Raw genomic sequence first — 24,294 nt, forward strand, 5'->3', positions numbered from 1 at the left:
TATACAGGCCCATTTTACGTTTTTTTTTTTTGTCCACACTTAAGACATGAGGACTCATGAGCACGTTGAGGAGCATGTTGATGACCAGAGAGGTGTCCGATATCCCCTGAGCAACACAGATAACACATCTGCAGGAGCTGAGGAAAGATCTCTACCTTGGCCTCTGGCTCCTTTTGCTTCATCACTATCAATCACACCATCAAACACACGCACACACAAAAAAAACTGCACCACAGCAGTTATTTTCCTCTGCTCAAAACGTTCAAATAATGGATAGTTAAAAGCAGGAGAGCTGGAGGCAGTCAGGGACGGACAAGGTGAGAAAAAGACAAGATGAAAGGAGATAGGAGGGAGAAGGATTATGACTGTTATGAATAGCTTTTATCCACATGTCATGCTCACATCACATTATATTACATCTCAGTCTATCCGGGAATCTTTGGATCTTGACTCATTGTTTGAATCCCCCAGCTCCTGGGCTCACTGCTTTACCTTCATAGTCACCTGCCACTTACCCCTGAGAAAAGGCTGTGTCAGGCCGCCATCATGTCAATTTGCCTGTGTGCTTCACGGGGCGTGCCACAAACCTTTTGTCCATTTTAAACAATCTTTATTTATGAGGATTGTTCATTTATGAGTGAGTGGCGAGTTGACCCTAGCGTGTTCACAGAGAATTGAAACTGCAATTTTCTTTTGACTCGGACAGAGCCAATTCCATTGATAATTACGGCAGCCGAATGAAAAAGTTGACGGAACACTCACTAAACGCGACGCTGATGGTTCCAGTGAAGCTAAGGGGTTAAGTGGAGCAAGTAGGCTCGGTGACCTCCTGTCAGCTCAATTCAAACTCATTATGGAGCCTGCAAAGCACCTACTCAAAATGAGGTATTATTTAGTCCACCCTCCCTGAATATTGATATTCCTATCCTCAGTTGTACCTCTGGCTTTAATATACTTCAAAGAGAACAACTATTTAGACTACATCATGTTCAGGGTTTACGGTCCCCTTGAGTGTATGGAGGTTGGTTCAAATTTAATTTGGAGGAAAAGGGAAGACACTTTTAGGTGGGCCTATTTCATCAGCGCAAACTCAATGAAAAAACTCCCAGAGCAGTATCGACCCAACCTTTTCTGTAGTAAATCCCATAAAACTCATGGCAGATATTAGTTTTACTATCGCCACCAGCTCCAAAGTTAGCAAACTTGACCTTGCTGTAGCCATTGATCCATCCATCCATGTTTTGTGTGATTTATGACTGCACACTGCAGCGCTTCAGATGTAGATATACATCGATTTTAGCACACGTCATGAACCAATAACTCATCAGTGGAACATCTCATTGCGTACAACACGTTACTGTCACAGGTGACATTTAATCTATTTGCCGACAAACCTCTGACCTGACTTATGTGTAAGGATTGTAAACTGCAAGGACACACACATACAAGCATATTTTTCTATTCTACGACCATAACCTGTTATACAAATTGGGTTGTGCTGTCCATTTAGTTGCATACATCCATCACCCGGACAAGGTGAACATTTTATGTGCATTCAAGCTTCTGGCGTTTTCTTACATCCAGGTGTGTCTCATAAAGAAAGGTCGGCAGAGCACACAAGTCATATTGCATTCATTTTATTGTTTTGGGAATGGAGGAAATGGAATAAACTGAATAATCCATACTTGCATGTATGTGCAAAAGGCCCTGCTGGCAATAACATCAGAATGTCACTCCCTAAATTCAGGGTGACTTGCAAATAACAGACAGACTGCTAGCTTTAGTGTCTCATACATGTTTCATGGTTTGACTCAATACATTTATTGTATTGTGGTAATCTCAAAGGTTTCCTTTTCATTACATTTGGTGACATATTTTCCCAGTGATGCTCACAGTTTCGCCACCGACACCAAATTCTTTACATTCATAATACTGCAACTGCAGGGTCTTTCAGCAGTGGACCATGTTGCTCACTCACCATTGTGTTAACTCATTTGGCGATAGATGGTGACTTAACAGACATTTATTGACATGAAAACCTTCGAGATTGCCACTTGAACAAATAACGTGTAATGGTCGTGAAGTTCATGGTGGACATGTCAGGTAGAGTCACTATTGCGCTAGCGTCCATTTACTGTCACATGATTTAATCCACGCCAAAATGTAATTTTCCACCTTATTTTTACCTTCATGGACGCCACTTCTCATGCCTTCATTCAGACCTGAGGGATGTCATGCTACGGCGGTCTAATAGTAAAAGCAGGAGAACAGAGTCCCAGCTTCAGTGCGATTAGAGGATGAAAACCTTCAATCCGAATCGGCAATGCACAATTGACACCTTCAGATGCAATAAATTCCGGGCTGCATCTGATTCCACAGAGGTGCGCTATCCGGGAGCCGATAACTCTTACAACATTTAAAAGCTGCCTGTATTGATTTTGAACTGTGCCGCATGGGGATTTGCTGAGCCAGTGTATCTGGAGTTAACTCTCTATCAGTCTCCTAAAAAAGAGAGGGATTGGATTTATGTTATCTACAATCCAGAGTTCAACAGAGTGCAGGGGTCTGTGTGTGTGTGTGTGTGTGTGTGTGTGTGTGTGTGTGTGTGTGTGTGTGTGTGTGTGTGTGTGTGTGTGTGTGTGTGTGTGTGTGTGTGTGTGTGTGTGTGTGTGTGTGTGTGTGTGTGTGTGTGCAGTAGACTGTGTTGGGGAAAGCTACTAAAACATCCAGACAAAAAAGGTCCCCTTTTCTGTGAGTCCTGATTTAATCCTAAAATTATATTGGGCATTGGGTTCATTTGATGGTATTCATCAATAATCATCTTTCTCAACAGTTTTCTGTGTAAAAGACACATGGGGCCAAGGGATCCATAAGAAGTGTTGCTCATATCCTAGTGGAGTGGTTAACACTGCTAAAGATTTCTGCAGACGGAACGCAAGTCTTTTAGTGCTGAACTGGTCAAATTGGCTGCTAGCATTAAGGGGTCGGCGCTCGGTCCAAAACAGGTTTATCTATCTCTGACCACTTAATTCCATTTACTGAAATCCAAGCGAATCAAAGTGAGTGGGGAAGGGGAATGGAGGAAAGCAGGGGAGGAATAGAATGAGCGTAGAGAAAGAGCGAGAGAGATTGAGATGGAAAAATATATTTCATGGTGTAAAATGGGCAGAGGGAGAGATGGGTGACAGCAACCGGTGATGGATGCCTTGCCTCGCTACAGAGTTTAAGGGTGGAGTACGTAGGAGATCGATGGACAGATCTGCAGGCTTCTGTAGCAAAAGGCCCAGAATATTCCCCCGTTCAAATAGTTGAAATTTGAATGAGCAAGTAATGATTGCAATTAGTGGTTTCTAACTACTTGCAATCCACACGGCTTGCCTTGTGTCTCAGGCTATGAGGTTGCAATCAGCTGCGATTTAAGCTGCGACATCTATGGGGATCTATGGTTTCAGTCAGTTGACCACACACACACACACACACACGCACACGGAAACACACACACATTGGATATAATATCACCCATTGTTATATAAGATATCCAAAATAATGTTGTTCTCAAGGCTTAATCTCGTCAACCACTTTCTTATTGTTGTTGCTCTTGGACTTGAAAGGTTCTAAGGACAGAGGAATGCCCGCGTCTAATCACATTGATGGCTAGGATAAGCTCAGTGTTTTTATTGTCACAGGTGGCCAGAGAAATCTCTGGCCAAGAGTTTTCCAGTAAAATATTAGCTAAATATTTGTCTGAAATGTGTTATCGGTTCCAAAATCAGGCGTACAATCCCAAAGTAATCCTACTCAGCCCTGCTGCATTTTGAACAGCATTTTTTAGAAGGAAAGAAAAGGAGTTCTGCATACCTCTTTGTGATACATGGCTCGACCCTGTTGAAGCTTAATATTTATATACAGTTATACATAATTTAAACACTGTGTATGCTCTGTTTGAATTAAACTTCAAGTAAAAACAGAAAACGGTGCACACTTCAATGTTTACAATATGCACATGGCGGTGACTCACCTCCATCCATCAGCCCTCCCCCTGCTCTGCGTTGGGCCCGATACTGTTCTGTTTATTTCCCAGGATCTCTGGGTCAAGCTTTTCTCCATCAAGACCTTGAGCACTTCACCATTTCACGTGAATATGTGAACAAGTTGGGCTGCCTCAGACTGACTATCCGATTGATTTGTATTTCTATGGTCCGCGTTGCTGCAAGTCAACATTATTCACTATTCACTCTTTTGCTGTGCCGGCCTTGGATTATTTTTAAGTTTGAAGTAGTCTCTTCAGAGGTTTGTCTCAGACACATTCATTCTCATATTTTTCCTGCCGCCTGACCCCTGACCATCATGAGGATCAGATAAAGTTATATTCTCTGTTATTTTACCACTCCCTTCCCTGTTCTTTGATTGACCAGCTGTAACATAGGAGCAACACCTCCTTTCTTTAACTCCCCTTCTTAGTTCTACCATTCCTTACCTTTCTTCTATAACTTTGGGATTTATTATGATTTTCTTCATGCTTTGATTTATTGCTTCTCTACTTTGGTTCTATTGTCATATTTATCATATCCTCATTATCTTCATTATTGTTATATTCAAATGTGATTTATCTAAATGTGTTATCCCTCTTCTTCTGTCCTTTGAGGACTTCCCCTCTTCCTCTGTCTGACAAACAGCTGGAGCCATTGGTAGTTTAAAGCCAACAAAGAAAGATAAATTCTACCCTTCAAAGACGTGTGTGTGTGTGTGTGTGAGAGAATGTGAACTAAAACAAACTGAAGGGAAATACTTTCAAGGTGTTTGTCCAAATCAAATTCAATGACACAATGAGAGTGGAATGATGGAAATGGAATGACACATTTTCTGTGGAACGTGGAATAGAAAGCAATTTTTCATTGTGGGAAGATTATTATGGTCTGTGGCATCAATCATTTATACCCTATAGTTTGTATCTTGGTGGTTTACACATGATTGAAATGGGTAGCCTCCTCATAGCATTTGAAATGACATTTACTCCAATGTAAATATCAGTTTAGGTCATTTTCCCAATGTTATATGAACTTATCAGTGTGTTAAAAGAGGAATGCATGGGAATACCTTTATTTGAACTACAACCTTGTACTCTGGCAGAAAATATTTTGGAATTCCATGTAGAAATTTCCGAGAGATCATTTATCTTATCAAATCTTTTATAAATATTTTATTCAGTTTAAAATCTAGATTCCACATTCCCTGCATGCTTTCATATAATGATAATAACCTTTTTATTAAATTTGGTTTAAGTTAAATTTCTATTTGAAAGAGAAAAGAAAGCATTTGAATACAAAAAGTTTAGAGAAGCTTATAGACTGTGGAGACATAAACACCTGTACAAGTATTACCCACATGACAACCTTTTCTGCCACATCTGCTTACTTTTTTCCAATCCATGTTGGCTTTTAACTTCTAGAGTATGAAGTGCCCTTCCTATATCTAATGACTAATGGCATACAACTGCCTTCTTGTCTACGTTTTCTCTCTCACTCGCCAAGGAATGAATTAGGTGGGCGGGCATGTCTTCTACCCAAACACCACATCAGTGGGATATGACTTTCTTTGTTTGTTTAGGTCATTTAATCAGACACACCATCTACCGATCAATTAGGCAAGCCTTTATTTATGTTCTCCCGTCTCCCGACCCAGAGACCTGTTAAGGGTTGTAAATGAAGGGTTTTACTGGCGAGGCTGCAGGCGATATAGCAGCTAATGGCGTATGCTTTGTTCACCTAGCCTGAACTCAGTGTTATCTGAGTGTTCTTTATCAGCGCTTGAAATAAGGCCTGAAGAATGTGCCCATTAGTAGTAATCTCATCCCATTTTTTTTAAGCCAATTACTCTTTATTTAGGTTATCCGGTTGTCTGCCTTCATTAACAAATGATTTATGTTTGTTGCCATTAGTTTTGTCTTTGCTCAATGTCCTTCGAGGGCTTGTCGATTGGTGCTGTCAGATTTGTGACTAGACTTGTTACTGTCACGTCTAATCTCCTTCCACATTCTCCTCAAGTTGTGTCTCTCATGGCTGAGAAGCTCCATTAATATGCTTTCATAGCTTCTTGGATGGAAACATTTTTTGTAATTTTGCGGACTGAACAGATGATGTTAAATACATGCAGCCTTACTAAATCCATACAATAGACTTTGTAGTTGGACATGACCACTTTGTGTTCAATGGTACATGAGAATAAGAGGGATGAGACAAGGAGACATTGAAGAGGCCCTTAAAGTCACACAGGCATTCATCATGTGTTTGGTGATCTTCTTGCTCGTGATGTTTCAAGGTCATAGATTTTCCCCTGACGGTTTCCAATTATGCAATTACTACTAAACTTGCTGAGATCAATAACGAATAACCCATGACATAGGTCAGGGCTTTGAAACGCTTCGGTCAAACTCATTCTTTTCTTCACTCCCTTTTTAATTATTACTCAAGCCCTAATGCAACGTATGGTTTTGGTCTCCCTCTGCCCACCACCATTGGGCCGCTGTCCCCCAGCGCTGTGCACAAACCTCTGCTCTGCCTGTGCAGCAGGCAGCAGGCTCCATTGTATTAAGCCCCCTGACTGGCATGCCTGCTAATTGCGGTAATGAAGGTCACCCTGAGGGAGCAGCAGGAGTCGCTCTCTGCTTCCCCAACACTTCCTGTCCGCAGGCAGGGGTCTGCAGAGAGGCACACCGGGATGCAGAGGAATGCCATATGCTGCTCACCCACCAGCTTCACACCTTTCCGGGGACAGCCACTGATGAGATTCAAACACAGAGCACAAGAGCCCTGCTTTGGGTTAACTAGCTCTGTCAATTCTTAACTGCTGTGATTACTACCTGTAGTGCACCACTGGCGCAATTATACTATCGGTAAGACAGGCAAATGCCAATTTTCATATAATAAGCACATCCCTTTAATTCTGCACCATAGATGGTTATGTATGCTTTCATTAGACTATCCAATATAAGTTTAAAGCTTTGATAGGGTATCTTTTTATTATGAATATGCCAACTGCTGTGAATAACTTGGCATTGCACTTTAGTTCAATTTCAAGAAGGCTCTGGTTGAAGAATGCTGGGATCTCTCAGGTCTTAATACCAGGGTCTTTCTAGTACAATTCATCCTATGATACGACTTACCTTTGTTCTTTTTTTAAGGTCTCGAAAATCTGATAAAGGCCTCCAATTGGATGGCGGGTTGTATGAAGTTTAAATCCCTGTTCGGCCTAGGGTTATCCCCCAAAATAAAATAAACAGTAACCTTGTAAGTGTATGGCTACATAACCATTCTTCATTGAAATCGACAAACAATTGGACTAAAACAACACCAAAGAGCCAATTTCCTCAAGGAAAAGTTGGATCGCACACAAGGGAAAGCAAAACGGCTGCTTCCTTTGTTTCTCTCTCTGATGGTCAAGAGAATCTGAAACCAGCCAGCAGCCTGATGCAGGCTAGATCTCTCTCTCATTCCCCCTCTCTCACATTCTCTCTCACTCGCTCGCTCGCTCTCGCGCACTCGCTCTCAGACCAATCTTGCTAAAATGTATTGTATTGACTTCCCCCTTCAAATAAGCCATAGAGATAAACAAACGGTCTCAACACCTTTTTAAGAATTTATTACATTCTCTCATTGTATATTATTTTAACTTTTTTATTGCCTTTTGTGTCTTACAAATCCGATTTTGGATGTAAAATTCAAGAAAAGAGCACAAGATAGCAAGATTTTGAAACAACACCATAAAACGCTCCTGCCCTCTCTGCTCCCTCTCTCCCTGCCTTTCTCTGGCACTGAGTTGTGCTGCATTTCACACATCTGGGATCTACAGGTGAGATAGATTCCCCAAAGCCCTGATTGGTCACAAATGAACCTGGAGTGGTCTGAAATCGAAATTGGCTCACACAGAGGCAGGCACAGTCAACTTGAAGCAGATGTTCTCACTGCAAATTTCCCTCGCTAATGAAACAAAATGCATTCAAAAAGTACTAATTTCAAACAAAATGCACTCAAAATAATCATCATTTACCCCCTCCCAGATAGTAGAGAATAGGAGAGAATAAAAAAAAACCTCAATAACCGTGTTCTGTCCACTCCTACTGACTGCTGTGTGATGCGATGCAATTATTGAATACAAAGAAAGAGGTGCACGTGCCTCATGGATCTCAGCGCTAGGCGTGATCTAAAGGTTAGACAGGATGTAGACTGGCACCTTGGCATCTCCATCAAGGCGTCTGTTCAGCCCAACAGGCCCTCGTGACAGCAGGCTTCTGGGGACCTCCACTGTCATCTCTGGATGGGTCCGGGGCTGGTATTTCACTTTTAAGGGCATCGCTAGGCACCCTATCAGGCTGCTTGACAGCTACGCATTGCAATACTTCCCGCAGTTCTATGATCTCTCTGTCTATGTCATTCCTTCGCTTCATTCCACACTCTCCTGCTGGCTTTTCCCATCTCTGTTTCAAAAGTCAGACACATAGTCAGTAAAATAAAAATAATTTTCTGGCAATTATGTGTGAATGAAGTTGTTGATGTTTCTTTTTCACCAGTGAGATTGGAAGATTTGAAGAACTGCGAAAGATATGTTCTCTTTTCTGAAAGTATTGGAGAAAAAACTAAGTTTGGATTGATTGCTTCATGTTATTCAAACAATTCCCCTGCTGTGCGGTGGAACCTCAGCCCAGATGGAGGCTGCTCGACTGGGGGTAGAAGCAGCACAAACCTCAGCTCTCCCACATCCGTCAGAAGGTGTGTGTGTGTGTGTGTGTGTGTGTGTGTGTGTGTGTGTGTGTGTGTGTGTGTGTGTGTGTGTGTGTGTGTGTGTGTGTGTGTGTGTGTGTGTGTGTGTGTGTGTGTGTGTGTGTGTGTGCCCGATTTCAGACGAGTGCAAAGTTTTTACTTGGTCCATATGTTAAACATATTTGGTAGTGAACAGATAAAATATGCAGACATAAAGTATGGATTGTATGTTTTAAAGTTTTGCTTGCTGCATGTCATGCGACATCAACCAGTGTAGGCTTGTCACACAGATGAACCTGGCAAGGAAGAGGTTAAACAAGGTTGTGTCTAGGGCTTGGCTCAGCGCTTCGAGGCACCATTGCTTCAGTAAGAAGGTCCTAGGTTCAGACATGGGGCCTTTTTGTGTTGGGTTCACATGCTATTTACTTGGGCTTCCTCTAAATACATGCAGATACTTGAACATTTTGAACACAATTTGAACAAGAGCTTTGCAGGTTTGCCCTTGATGAAGAAAATCTACAGAAAAAAACAGTTTGAATAAAATGATAAATTGTAGATGAGAACGCTGGCCTGATAAGGTTAGTTGAATGAAATGTTGATTGTGCTGACTGCTGCTGTCCTTGTTTATGTGTATCTACATCCAGATCCAAAAGTTTAACAAATTGTACTCCTTCACTCACTGACTAGCTGTGCCTGACAGAATGTCTATCTCTGTAAGGATATCTTCATGTCCTTGATCTTGTTGAGGTGTCTCGGGGGAGATTTCCCTCTGAAGCCTGTGCAGAGATCTGACAAGGGAAGGAAGAATGATGGGTCGTATGCGACTTTGAGAGGTCACGTTCACCGTTTTTACAAAGGCAACTATTCTGGAGTTTTCTGGTTCCAAGTCCTTATGACATGTGGCTTTTCCCCTCAATCTTCACTCTGACAATAATCACACTGAACCTTCCGAACATTTACTATCTCAAGGGTTTATTCCTCAACTTCCCTATTTAGAAGGGTATGCGTACTTTATCATCAGGGAAAGGTCAAAGGTTTAGACAATGTGTCTGTGTGTGCTGTGCATTCTCAGAGGGACACAGAAGGATAGACTAACAGACTTTATGGAAATTGTAGCAAACATATTCAGTCATGTTAGGCAGAGCTGTAAGACTGTCATCTTGAGTTTCTATGATCTGTAAATCACCTTGTCTGTATTGAAGTATCCACTCAAAGCTGACCTTGATGGGAGATTGACTTTAGCACAAGATCACATAAAGATTTCTTGATATCTTGCTGTATGAAGCTTTTCATTTCCTAGTTTTATGCTTTAGTTTTTCCTCCATTCTATTATCTTGTAAAAAAAAAAGTGGGTTGGGAATGGAGAGCTGTAAATGTAATGGAATTCGTGAACTGATTCCTAACTAATGCAAATTAACTCAAGCAAGCTGACGCCAATAAGAAGGGGCGTTTTCTATGAAGACACGAAGAGACACTTCTAGACATAATACTCAAGGCTCTGAAAGAGCATTGACAATGATTGCTGATGCCGTTTAAGCCTCTTGCCATTATAACCCAAGGCTTCTTGAAACACAAGTTAGTAGAATGTTTTCCTATGTTTTAGTCCCTTAATCTCATAATTTCTGATGTGCATGGCTGTCATGTTTAAATGCCTGGTAGCTCATCTTATTTAGTTATTCTTTACACATATTTAATCTTTCATGTGTCGCCTTAATGTAAGCTATTTTGACAGTTGTGAGAGTTGTTTCTGCAATAATGGATTCAGAGGGTGGTCCATTTATTGCGCTAAGACCTATTTAACTTTATCTAACAGGACACAGATGGTACACAGGATGAGCTCAGCAATGAGCCCTGTTAAGATGTCCAAGTTCGAAGAAATTGACCCACTATATTGAACGTTTTGATAATTTTTTTCATCAAGCAAAATCATGCCTTTTTGGCAATGATTATCAGTAATCTGCTACCTAACTTAATATTTGGGTTATCTTTAATTGGGTGAAGACTTTTGCTTAAACTTTCTTCTGTTAGGCTCTCCTGTAGACTTTTTTTCTGCACGGTTGAAAGGAAATTGAAATATTGAGTATTAGTTTAAGCCGCTCTGGAATTCTTTCCTTCCGATTTGTGGGATATAACTTTCAGTATTTTCAATATTTAATAAGGCGGGATATTTTACGTACTTTTCCAGCTTTGGTTGTTATGATATGACTTCATTTTTGCACCTTAGCCAAATGTTGAGCTGTCTCAAGCTTTTTCGTATTATCATTCCTCAATACTGATTTTGTTTTGCTGGATGGATTTCTGCGTGAGGCTGGGGTGCACTGGCTTGGACGTGCACATTGCCACGCATGGACAGTAATGTGGATTCCGTGGTGTACGGACCTGGACAGCAAGGTCCGCATCTCAGCTTGTATTTTATATTTTTCACATTGTGGATAAGGTAACAAATCCATCCTTTCCCCATCATTAGTAGTCTAAAGAAATCCATTGCCAAACACAGGAGCTTTTTTATAAAAGTCCTGTTATGCTGTAAATTTCATGTTTTAATGCTTGTTAGAACTGATTTTACTGCGGCACAGCAGATCATACCTGAGGCGCTTGCCGCGGTAAAAGTGGTCTAGGAAAGATTATGCTTCAAACCGTTTTATGGCTTTGCACTTTCCAGTTTGTTTTTGTATGCGTGTTGTCTCCTCCATTTCAGTCCTCCCCCTCCTCCTCTTCTCCTCCTTCATAAGGGGCTCCCTCAGGGTACTCAACTTTGTTCACACATCCGACTGCTTTAATGTTTGAAGATGAAGCAACAAGCTGATGTCCACAAATTGGCCAATTTGCCGTGGAGAAATTAATAGTACAAATAAAAAACCTATTCACTTTATTCAATCTAGAAATGGGCCTGTAGCTGTGCAATCCTTCTGCCCATTCAAATAGCTTCCCTGCAATCCCAACCCCCCCCCCCCAAAAAAAAACAACAACACAAAAAAACACTATTACAAATAAATAAAGCACTCAACACAATTTAACCCATGACATTCCATGTTTGTTGGAGCAATATTTTCAGTGGAGAGTAGAACAGTAGCTCTGTTTCAACACGACATGCAAGACATTAGAGACAGGCCAAAGGTTATGCAGGGATATTGCCGTGCAGCTGATGTAATCACACTGTGACAGCCCAAACCCCTGGGTCATTGGCCCAGGGTACTCAAATGTTCCCCTGTGCATTTATGGATCCTGGCTGTGGAGGAATCTCTTATTGTGTGAGCTAGGGGCCCCCGCAGAATGATCAGGCTATGAGGGGCTCCGTGGAGCTCTGCATGATGAATGAGCATGAGTGAGGCCGCAATGTAGTGTCCAGGTTCCCACAAGTGGCTCTGTCCCCCCCCCTCACGTATGTACTCTGGGATGGAGTAAGAAAGATGGCAAGTTTGGTGAAGGACCTGCCTTGAGGGAAGTAGGAGCTTTTGGGCTCCATGCTCGGAGATGAGTTTGCCCCTTAGTTTGTCTTTATGGGGTTTTGTGACGTATTAGAATGTGTAGAATGAGTGTGTGCAATCAATGCCCTTGTTTTAACCTGAGAAATTTCCCCACCGCTACCCCCGCCCAAGTTGAACCATGATTAATCTAGTATCCTGGTTAATTTGTAGTGATTGGTGCCACTTAACTTCAAGCCTTCTAGCCACCTTCTTCCAAATGTTTCTTTCAATCATTCTCCAACATTTCCCAATGATAATAATAGTTGTTAGTCTTCCCCTACCTCAGGCTGGTGTTCATTCTTCAATCAGCTTCAGAGCTGTTATGGTTAGCTGACTGAATCCTTTCCACTAATCAGTGTCCTGTCCCAGACTGACACGACCACAGGCTGTGAATGAATGCATCACAGAGCCATTAGCTAGGATTTAATAATGGGCTGTACTCACTTGCCAACAATATCAATGAAATATTTATTTTAGTTTGTCTTCAATGAGCATGTCAAATCAACCCTGTACGTTTACATCTGTTCTTCTGAAATGCACTATAATGGTTTTTGGTATTTTCGGTACATTGTAGGCTACATTTTTAAATAAAAATAGTTAAGAAATATCGTCCAAATGTAAGGTATTGCTTCACCTCTGAGACTTTAATCTATTGGCTTTGCATAGCTGACTCACAATTTGTCAAACTGCCTTGCTTTTAATGTGCTCTTCCTGAGCATGTTTATAATTGGATTGAAGATGGAATTCGCGGGAGGTAAATCAAGACTTAATCAAGTCAAAATCATGAATCATTAAAAAGTTTTAATTTGGAAATATACTTATTCATGTTCCACAAGGAAACCGGATAGAAGGAAAGATTTTCATAAGGTCAGACCAGCTGAATAGTGGCCTATTCACTCTTGGACGACTACTAGTCCGACATCACTTCCATCGACTGAATTTCTTGAGTTGGGTGACACATCCATTTAGCCTTCTATCATAAAAATATTTAATCAGTTATCATAACATGGCAATTGATGAAAAAATGAGATTTCTTTATTTGAAGTCAACTATAAAATAGCGTAGTATCACTAAATTGTATTTTCCATACCGTAGCTTCCTCTGCAGACCATGGTCGAAGCGTTGACTGCATAAAAGAACATTGAAGACAAATACAAATAGGGATGAAAGTAATACTACAGTTGTATTCGACAAAACCCTGCCATTTTGATATTCATTAGCATAGCCGGTATGTAAAACAAAAAAAAAGGTTTTACCCAAATAAGTAGATCTGATGCCTAGTCAATATTTATATTTAACAAATGATTGTATGGGGTTGTAAGAATTCTAATAGCAAAATTGGTGTTATAATAATTTAACAAGCCTGAGCAGATGATAGATCTAGATAGATTCCAACAGATGTGACTGACTGTGGATATTGGAAATCAAACCCAGAACCTCTTGGCTTGGAATCCAACACCTTAACAACTATATCCCGCCCCCTGATTTATTTATGGCGTTATTGATGATTTTTGATGATTGATTCAATATTAATTTGTTTTACGAGTTACAGATGAGTATGAGGAAGATGTTGGTTCAGATCCATATTAGAGTGTGAGAATAATAATAAAAAAAAGTAGAAAATTAAAGTGGGTTACATTCCTTACAGTAGACAGACCATTTTTTCCAGGCCTTGATATAGCGATCAAACTGTAACCTTAAGGAAAAGGTCAGTCTCTCCATACAGTTTATTTCGTTGACGACTGCAATCCATTCGTCTTTAGTTGGTTGATTTTCCCTTAGCCACTTCCGGGTGATGGCTTTCTTGCATGCAATAAGTAGGATTTTGTAGAGGTACTTATCATGGGCCAAAAGATTGTCTGGAAGTTTACCCAGGTACAGTATAATAAAGGAGTTTACAACTTGTATTCCAAAAATTTAACTAATTTCTTTGGAAATCTCACCCCAGAATGGCTGGATACAAGAGCAGTCCCAAAATATATGGAAGTGATCAGCCATTGATTTACCGCATTGCCTCCAGCATCCACTCTGGCCCTGAGATCCCTGCTGCATGAATTTTTGGAGTTACAAAAAAACGTATAATATTCTTCCAGAAAAATTCCCGCCAAGCTCTTGAGTTGGTAGTTTTAACCTGATTTTCCCAAATTTCATACCATTCCTCTTCAGATATCTCCAGGCCCGATTCCTTCTCCCATTTTTGTCTAACTTGGACAGTGGACTGATCTTTAGAATTCTGCAGTTCTTTATATATCCGAGAGATTAAATGTTTGTTGCCTTTGGCCTTGTATGCATCAGAAAACATATTGATCAATTTAGATTCACTATCCGCTAGTTGTTTAATTTCCCTATTAAAATAGTCCCTGACCTGGAGATACCTGAAGAAGTCACATTTTTCGAGGTCAAATACATTCGAAAGATGACCAAATGATTCCAAATTACAACCATTGGCTATAGAGCAATAAGCAGTTATACCTTTGTGTACCCACTGTTTAAATTGCTTATCAAGGATAGACGGTAAAAAGCCAGAGTCATAAGCCACCCATTTCAATATTCGTGCATGCTTCACAAGGTGAAGCTTTTTGCAGGTCTTAAACCACACTATAAGGGACTGTCTGGTCCACTGATTTAGTTTATACAGGTGAGTGTCTCGGGTTTGATAATCACCCAAACAGACTGTGCCGGAGATTCAAAAAGCTTAAATTCTAGGTCTTTCCATTTAGCTGAATACTCTGGATTGCACCAACAGAAAAGTGGTCTTAGTTGAGCGGCGGTGTAATAATCCTCAATGCATGGAAGGGCATAACCGCCCTTGTCTTTGGGCAGTTGTAGGGTTTTAAATTTAATCCAGGGTCTTTTGCTATTCCACACAAACCTTGAAATCATCCTATTCCAGTCGTTAAAGGCCGTAGGTGGAATAGCAACAGGAAGAGACTGGAATAGGTACAAAAGCCTGGGGAGCACAACCATTTTAACTGTTTCAATTCTATTTGACATATCTAGTGGTAATACAGTCCATCTATTAAGGTCTGCTTTAATTGACTTAGTAACAGGATTATAATTACTTTCATAAACTTTAGAGATGACCCTTGGGATCCACACACCTAAATATTTTATAGCCGTAGTGTTCCATTTGAAGTCGTACTTACTTTGCATCTCATCGTTTGGATTGAAATTGTAACAGAGTATTTGGGATTTATTAGTATTCAATTTATATCCTGAATAGGTGCCAAACAATTCCAAAAGAGACATCAATTTTGGTATACTTTTCTCTGGGACACTCATAGTCATCAACACATCGTCCGCGAATAGGCTTGTCTTATATTCAGTACCCCCTATACAAATCCCCTTTATCTCTGGATCTTCCCTCATAGCTAAATATGGCTATATAAGTCCTTATAATAATCCTCAAAAGATTGTTGTATATCCTCTAGCTTGTAACACATTGTATTATTTCTCGTATTCCTTATTTTATAGATAGTCCTCTCGGTTTGTTGTTTACGTAGTCTCCAGGAGAGAAGCTTCATAGCCTTTAGGGCCAGTTTCGTAGTATTTTTGTCTGCTAAATCTAATTTTTGCCTAATTTTGTTCATTGTAGATCTTATTTATTTCCTGTTTGATACATTTTAGTTGTGTCAATACTTGTGGGTTTTTATGAGTAGAGTGTTGAATTTCTAAATCTTTCATTTTAGCCTGTAATTCTAGTAGATGTTTCTGTTTGACCTTTTTCCTATAGGCAGAGAAGGCTATACGTTTTCCTCTTATTACCACCTTCCAAGCATCCCACAAGACATTTGGTGATACTGTTCCGTTGTCATTATTTAGCAAGTATTCTTTAAATTCTTTCCTAGTAAATTCCTTACATACTTTGTCGTTAATCAAACTTGGGTTAAGACGCCATAGTGAATCTTTCTTTTTATTATCCAGGTGAAGTGTGAGATAAACACTTCCAAGGTAGGAGAACATGTCGTGTGCTCCTGAAATCTGAGGGGAAAACCTGGCTCAAAGTAAGGGCCCCTCTCTGGAGCAATCAAAAGGATTGCTCCAAAAAATGTAAAAAACAACATTGATCCTCTATGGCAGTATCCAACAAAACTACTCTCCCAGTCTCAGTATAACATCCTCTCTTAGGCCAAGGGCAGTCATTTCAACAGCAAAAAGCAGTTTGAGGAGGGTGAGGGTAAAAATTAGCAGAAAGAAGAGGGGGAAGGGAAAATAAATACCCAGATTACCAGTCTATTTGTTGCCATGGGGGGACAGATTCTCTCATTCCACACTGTTGGGTTCAGGTTGCATTAGGGCTGCGGCGGAAAGCACGCAGCTTGTGTTTTATCAGCTCCGAGTGAGATGCTTGCTGGGGGCGCTTGCCTCCTATTCTCTCCCACTGCGCCTGGGATGGTTTAGGGGCTGGACCGGGATCTGTATCCTGGGAAATGGGGAATCCCTCTCTCCGTAGGTCGTCTGCGGCCTCTTTTGCGTCACTGTAGATCCTCGGGCCGCTGGCCAAAAACACCTTGAGCTTGGCAGGAGGGGGGGTCTGGAATCGCACTCCTTTCTCCTTCAATACTCTTCTTATCCCAGCATATTCCCTTCTCTTCCTCTGTCGGGTAGTCATTGTCAAAGTAGACTCGTGTGTCCTTATAGAAAACTTCTTTCTTTCTCCACGCGGTAGAGATAACCTGGTCTTTAGTTTTATTCTCTAAGAAATTTAACACAAAAGATCTTGGCGGCGCATCCCGGGGTGGACGCGGACCCAGAGCTCTGTGGCAGCGCTGAATTTTTAGATCGATCTCCCCCAGCGCCAGCTCTGATCTCAAAAAGTTAGCCACAAATTCCATTGGGTTATTTTCTTCCTCACCTTCAGGGATGCCGTAAATACGGATATTGTTCCGCCGAGACCGTAGCTCCAAATCGGCCACCTTTATTTGCATTGATTCCTGCGCTCGTTTCATTTGAAGGAGCTCGTCTCCGATCTCCGTGTTGAACTCCTCAATGTCAGCCACGCGCTGCTCCGCCACGTCCACCCGTGTTGTTGTAGTTTTCAAGTCTTCCCTAATGTTTCCCAATGTCTGGTTGATCTCCACTCTGAACTCAGCCAACTCGTTCATCAACATCCTCTCTTAGCTTATGACAAAGTTCATTTAGATCCTTTTTTACATCCGCACGCATCGCCCTAATCTCGGTGTGGATATTAGCCAGCAGGTTAGTTTCGGTATTCTCAAGCCTGTGCGGGCTAGGTGAGTTAGCATTAACTTCATCGTCACTCTCCATGGCTGGTTTCTCATTTCTTTCCGTCCTTGTGGCCGTTCTGCCCCTGGCTCTTCTGTGCTTATCCCCTTCCATAATGCAGGGGTGTCTTATTTCGTTAATACACTTGATTCCGGGGAAATATATTTAAAAGGTGGGAGAGTGATTTGCTAGCCTGCCATCCTCTATCGCGTGCCAACCGAAAGTCAATACATTCAATGTTGATTGAAATAATCATGCTCATTCGTGTTTTTTTGATTGTCATGCTTTCTTAAACACACAGCAAATGACATGGGCAGTGAAAACCTTTCTACTGACCGCAGTGCATCAAACAGTGCACACTTGGGACTGACTGTTCATATTAAAACACTGAATCAGTTTCCCTTGCTATTATTTTCATTATTCTCTCTCAACTGATTTTCATAACCATTAGCATTAATTATTCTAGCTTCATATTGTTGCGAGAAATTAATTAGTAATAAAAGTAATTAATGTCAAAATACAGCAGCTAAAATCAGTGGGTTGTCCAGTCACAATTGTTCTACTCAGTTTGTTCTATAATTACTATAATTTGATTGCTTCAAACTTGAGTTACATCTTTCTGGCCATACAGTTGGTACACAAAATAGGTAAACATCGCCACCATATAAATAAAATTGAAATTAATGAGTCACAAGTTGAATACAATAGTCCTACTGTATGTAACTGTTGTAGAGTGCATTGTTGCTGTACTCAATTGACAGTGTGTCAAATGCTGCCAGTCTCTTTTGTGCGTGTTTTCTGAGACATATTTGTCTTCTCTATGACATAGTGTGTGGTATCTCTCACTGTGCGCTACCACTTCTGTCTCAACAGCCCCTGCATGGTTTCCATCAATGCAGATCCAGGGCTCATGGGGAGATGCCTCATTGTTGGCAGCCTGTGGAGGCGATTGTCCTTGGGTGTAGTGGATGGGCTCATGCTAGCAGCTTGCCCGCTTGACAGGCTTTCTCTGCGGATAACAGTGTGTCTCAGCTCTGGAAGGCTGGCAGCGCGGGGGTTTGCTTTAAAATAGACCTGTAATCATGGGACTTAGACAGTGAGAAAAGGACTCTGAAATTTTTCTAATAACGTGCCAGCAGAATTCAACCTGCAGGGAAAGTTATTTTATTGCTGTGTGGTTACTTATCTGGTCACATAGTGTCCTAAGCGATGGTAGTGCTTCTTAAGAGTACAACATTGATTATACCTTCAGTGTTGTAGTGGTGGGTCATTCTGTGTTGATGTTATGCTTAAGACCCAAAGGCCATGGACCATATGTCTGGCTTGGATCCGCAAACACTGACATCACATACTGTGGGAGGCCTCTCCTAGTAAAGCTACACACTATGAGTTCTTGCTTCAGTTGTTTAACGACATGGCTTGCAGATGTCTAGTCTAAACTCCAAAATCCAGTTTTATTTTTGTTTAACTGGTTATTACATGAAAACACTGAATCAATATTTGCACAATGTCTCTTGAGCTCACCTGTAGTGTTTGAATGGACCTTGTGGTTTTACACTGACTGGCGGATGAACCCGGCCTGTTGAAGTGAATTGTTCCACAAGTAGGAAACTTGGCTCACTACAGTGTGGAACAGAGTCACTTTTCAGTGTGTGCCAAACTGAACCATGCTGACTTTCTAGAGGACTCCTCGTCCTGAGTTCCAAGGGAAGGTCTTCTTCAGCTAAAAGATGCCAAAATAAATTATTTTTTGGGCATCGAAATGGAGGTACCAATATTGGACTTACTGGAAGATAAGTGGGACTTAATGTAGTTATAATGTGGCTGGTGGATGTGTCTTAAATGACCAGCATTTGTGTTTTGTGTGTTGTCCCGACCCTAGCCAGGTGCAGCTCCCACTTACTCAACAGGTTCCTTTTGTGGGATGCAAATTAGATTACCATGGTTACGGTAACAGATGATTTCTCAAGGGATCCATAGCCCACCTGGTGGATATGGGAGCTTTGAAGTTCTTCTGAAGATGGAAAGACTGTTATTTATGCAAATAAAAGGCTGTGTGTGTGTGTGTGTGTGTGTGTGTGTGTGTGCGCAGTAGTCTGTGCGTCCGTTTGTGTGTAGTATTGGTCATTCCAAATAAATGTATCAAATGTGCATTCACATAACTGGTGTCTAATCTAAGCCTCTCCAGTCTCCACCGTACAATTATGACAGCTTCAATTGTTCCTCCTCTGTTTAGATTATTTTCATTTAAACTAATAAACAACCTTTTTTCTGTTGTGTTCTCTTGTGTATAATATTTTGGTCATGGCTGTGGTGGATTATCATTGGATTGAATGTTGTATTACATTACAACATTGTGTGATTCTTTTAAGTTGGACCTTGCTGGGCGGTCTGCCTTCATAATTCTGTTGTTTTGATTGTGCTGAACGCTGGCCCGAGTCGAGCTGTGTGCATTGCACTGCCAAAACACTTATTTTGGCACGAGTTGCACTGGATCACGTTTCGTTTGCAAAGCACTCTGTAAAACATGAAACACAAATGCTCCGGCCCATTTTCAAAGTATAAAGTGCACACACTTCGCACATGATCATTAAATTCATGTAAACAACATTGCAAGGAACCACAACTGTGATACTTTTTTTTTTGGCTGGTATATGGATTCCATTCAGAATGAGCACAGCCTGGCCCCTGTGATTCAAAGGACATTCAAGCAAGGCGCAATGAGAGCAAGTGGCCATGAACCATGTTTTAATCTTCCTCTGGCTGCCATCTTCAGGCACCATCACACTTTGGTAGATGCTCGATAGTAGTCACCCATTCTTTCTTTTTTTCTTTTCTAGATCCATAATAAGTCATGTGTTCTTTTTAGACAAAAAAAGAGGTGCAGGTTATCCTAGTGGTAAGGGTGTTGAATCGCAGCCGAAAAGGTTCTGGGTTCAAACACCAATGTCCAAAATCTACCTTTGACCCTACCTGGTTATTACTGGACGTGTGCTTTCTGCTGATTAATTAATTCATATTTAGTTTTGTACCCGTGCCTTTTCTCATTAAAGGAAAACATGTTCAGAGAATTAATAAATGAATCAGCAGGGATCACAGATGATGGACCCCTTCAGTATTAACTTGGGAGAGAAGGGCCTGTGTGTATTTATTTTTTCCTGCTCTTCAATGTTTACTTTTCCATTAAAACCAGCCCCTCTGATAACTTTTAGTAATTGCTTAGTAAGCCAGGGAGCGACTTGCCCAACGTGTAAGGCAGGGGCTGAATATGAAATTGGCTCTTTGATTCAGACCTCAGTATAGTGAGTATAGTTGAGTGTGCAGCAGTACTGCAGCCCTGAGGCGACAGATATGTTTCTCGAGGTTTTCCGATGCACGTTAGGGTCTGCCACTGAACATTATGTCTGTCAATATAAATATATCTAATCTAATGTTATCTTTTGTGCACAGTGATTAATTATTCATATCCACTTCCTGTTCCCTTGCAAATCACCACTTTGTATTTATATCTTCTCAATATCAGAAATATATTTGGAAGAAAGTTCACAGATTACAAGATCATCAAATATATAAGCAGACTAGATGTAGATGTATACTTTATTGATCCCCCGGGGGAGAAATTCCATTGAGGAAAATACAGCATAACACAACATGAGGAGAGGGGAGGCAAAAAAAATAAGACAACCCCCAGACTATGCTCCTATGGGGAGTACAGTGTGGGGACAGGAAAAAAAACACCTCAGCAACATAAGCACATAGTCAGTACACTTACAACATGAAAACACAAGACCTGCAACAGGGGAGGGGGGGGGGATAACCCAGTGCAGGCAAGCAGCCCTGCCCCTGTCGCAGCCGTTGTCCGGCGCTGGACACAGACCCTTGCCAGACTGGGGGTAACAAAGCGGCGAAGGCGTGGGATGGGGTAGTGGGGGGGTTGGATGCATATCTGTATCTATGTAAGAGTTTGTGTATGTGTAGGCCTGGAGAGTCGCTTCGTCTGGTGTCACAACCATGGTGAACTAGGTCCACTAGGACCTTTATTGAGTTGGCATATTAAATAATTAATAAGAAAGGAATGCTTTGCTCCATTATGTTTTACTTTTCAGTACAGCTCCCTTTCAACTGCTGTGTTCTGCTAGGGATTGTTTCCCTCGTCTGCAGTCAGGTCACACTCATGACAGATCTCATCTGTCTGTCACAGACACACCAAGCAGGATTACAGAGAGTCTGATGATGGCAATAACACCACACATGAACAAAGGCTGGCTTTCTCTCTCTATCACTTTGTCTATCGCTCACACACTTTCACTGTCTCTGCCTCTCGTTTTCTCTGTCCAGCAGTCTCTCTTGCTCTCTCTCCTGTTCTCCCTCCCCCTCTCTCTCTCTCTGGTTAAATCCATATTTGGAACTCCTTCACTGTACATCCCCCCCCCCCTTTTTTTTTCCCTGGCATCCCAAAGTTAATCATGTTAGGGGGTAAAGCGACACTGTGCTCTATACAGTACAGTTTGCAGTGCACATGGTATTGAATGACCTTTATTTTTACAGTTTTACCCTTTCACATAGTGGTTGATTATAACCCCCCAGCCCGACAGGACATTGCTTATTCAGTGTTTTGGTGGTTTCTCTCGAAGGCCAACTTGAATCCCAACCCAAGATGAATCCTTTAAACATGGTTGTGGTCTGTGCGGTTTCAAATTGAATCAACGTAATGAAGAACAAAATGGTATGAAACGGCGGCACACCTTCCCCATAGTCTTCGTCTGTCTTCATCTTCCTGTCTCTCCATCTACTGTATTCCACCCCAGAGTCAGGCCACCCTCACACAATGAGCTACAGCTGTCCAAATTGACCTAGCAGACCTGTCCAAACATCCCTTCTGACGCAACACCCATCCCTACTTTTATTATGAAAATCCACTCTGAATGGAGACTAAAGGGTGCGGCTTCCGAACCATATTTCAGGAAAACAAAGCACTGATGAACAGCAGTGCAGGGAACCATTATGATGACAACAAAGACCCAGATGTTAGCGTTTTAATTTGAAAAGTACCAACACTCCAGTGATCAGTACCAGACATACAGTAAGGCAGCACTCTGGGCCTATCTAGATATCTGAGATGACACGTGTGCAGAGCTAACATATACCAGGGTCCCTGGTATATGTATGTAAAGCAACACACAAGTATGTTATGGCCTTCCAGCGGGTACACAGAAGGTTCAGCAATCCAACCAATCAGAAGAAGCCCTCGAGTCACATGACGAAAATGTGGTCCCGGGATGATCCGTTCCTAGTGAGCTTTGATCTCGCCATGGAAAGCCTCAAGTGTAGAATTCCTTAGTGGGATTGACATGGAAGTGTATGGGAACGCTTGGAGAAACAAGGTCATGGCAGGTCAGTGTGATGTCATGGAGCAGGACGTTGATTGTGGTGTTTTGCTTGACGACATCCTCTGATTAAAATGAGGAATTCAAGCTGTTTTGTATATTGTGCCGAATACAGTTAGAATTTTTTTTTTTTTTTTCACTGTCAGCTATTAATTTAGAGCTTTTATCATTTTGATAAAGTAAAACAACCTGTTTGGCACAGTTTGTGAGGTCTTCTAAATGCATTCTACACATTGTGGTACTTACAATATATTTATTTTATTATTATTTATTATTTTTGTAACAGATACACAGTATAGACACATCAGGCTCTAACAAGCATTTATAAGGGTTAAATACTGGACTTGGATTACCCTTTGCTTTTTTACAGGAGTCTGCTGTAGTTGATCAGGCTGTGGCTTCCTTTAGGAAATGTATCATCATATTCTTGTTGTTATTGGAGCCAACAGTGGAATGTCTATTGTTAACGTTCTCTGTTGATTCTGCCACCCACAGCTGTTACAGAGGAAGCATGGGACTTTTGGTAGTCTAGTTGACACTGATTATATGCAGGTTTTGGATCCCAAATCCTCCAGTGGTCATAATGTAGCAGAGACGTGGTGATGGACCGATAAATCGGCCATCAATCATTAATGGCCTACTATGTGAAACTGTATATAGTTCCTTTGAATACTGCTTATTTATGTTGTTTGATTTTTGAATTGTAGTTTTGGAACAGTTTACTTGGCCCAGTGCAAATACATTCATCAAGTTTGTGGAAAACTCACTTAATAAATCCAAAGTGCAAGACATTTTTCCATTAAAACTGTTGCAGACTAGGTTGACTACTTCATAACACACAAGATGGAGGCAAAATGACCATGATGATTTGACATCAGCCATGTACACGTGTATGTTGGCGATCACACCAACAATCAAGACACACTCAGTTCAACCATTTATTCTATGTACACATACAATACAATAATGACCATGGAACTATCTTACTAATTAGTGATTCATTTGTTATCTAAAGCTTAGTTACTAGAGCCGCTTCTTCCCGGTAGAGGACTGTGAACAGCGTAACTTAACTGTTCTCTGCCTGCACATATGGATATGTGCACAGCACATCAGCTGTTCCCACATTAAAAGATAGGTGATCTGTATCTGCCAGAAAAAACGTGATCGTTGCATCCCTTCCCTATCCAGATCTTTATGCTTATCATAGGACATAGGAAGTTTAAATGTATGTTTTATTGTTTTATTTTTTTGTATTCCCAGTTACGAATAGGAAGCCATCCCAGTTGTCCATTACCAAAGTGAAGCAGTTTCAGGGCTCCTCTGCCTTCACCAAGAGGTCAATGTGGACCATAGACCAGCTACAGCAAATCAACGGCATCGACCCCAACAGAGTGAGTATGTCCCTTCAACTTCACAGATCTGCATCGCTAAATACCCTCTCTCTGCAGTTCATGGGAA

At 41.3% G+C, this 24,294-nt stretch overlaps 1 protein-coding gene across 1 annotated transcript in view; it reads left to right on the top strand.

Annotated features, from left to right (window-relative positions):
- The window catches only part of stxbp6 (syntaxin binding protein 6 (amisyn)), a 53,415-nt gene that overhangs the window by 17,769 nt on the left and 11,352 nt on the right, over positions 1 to 24,294 (top strand). The window contains exon 3 of the mRNA XM_084481894.1: positions 24,097 to 24,227. Within this exon, the coding sequence (XP_084338020.1) occupies positions 24,097 to 24,227 (131 nt within the window). The remainder of the gene's footprint in view (positions 1 to 24,096; positions 24,228 to 24,294) is intronic.

The sequence above is a fragment of the Micromesistius poutassou genome (assembly GCF_964030765.1).
Source record: "Micromesistius poutassou genome assembly, chromosome: 17".
Lineage (NCBI taxonomy): Eukaryota > Metazoa > Chordata > Actinopteri > Gadiformes > Gadidae > Micromesistius > Micromesistius poutassou.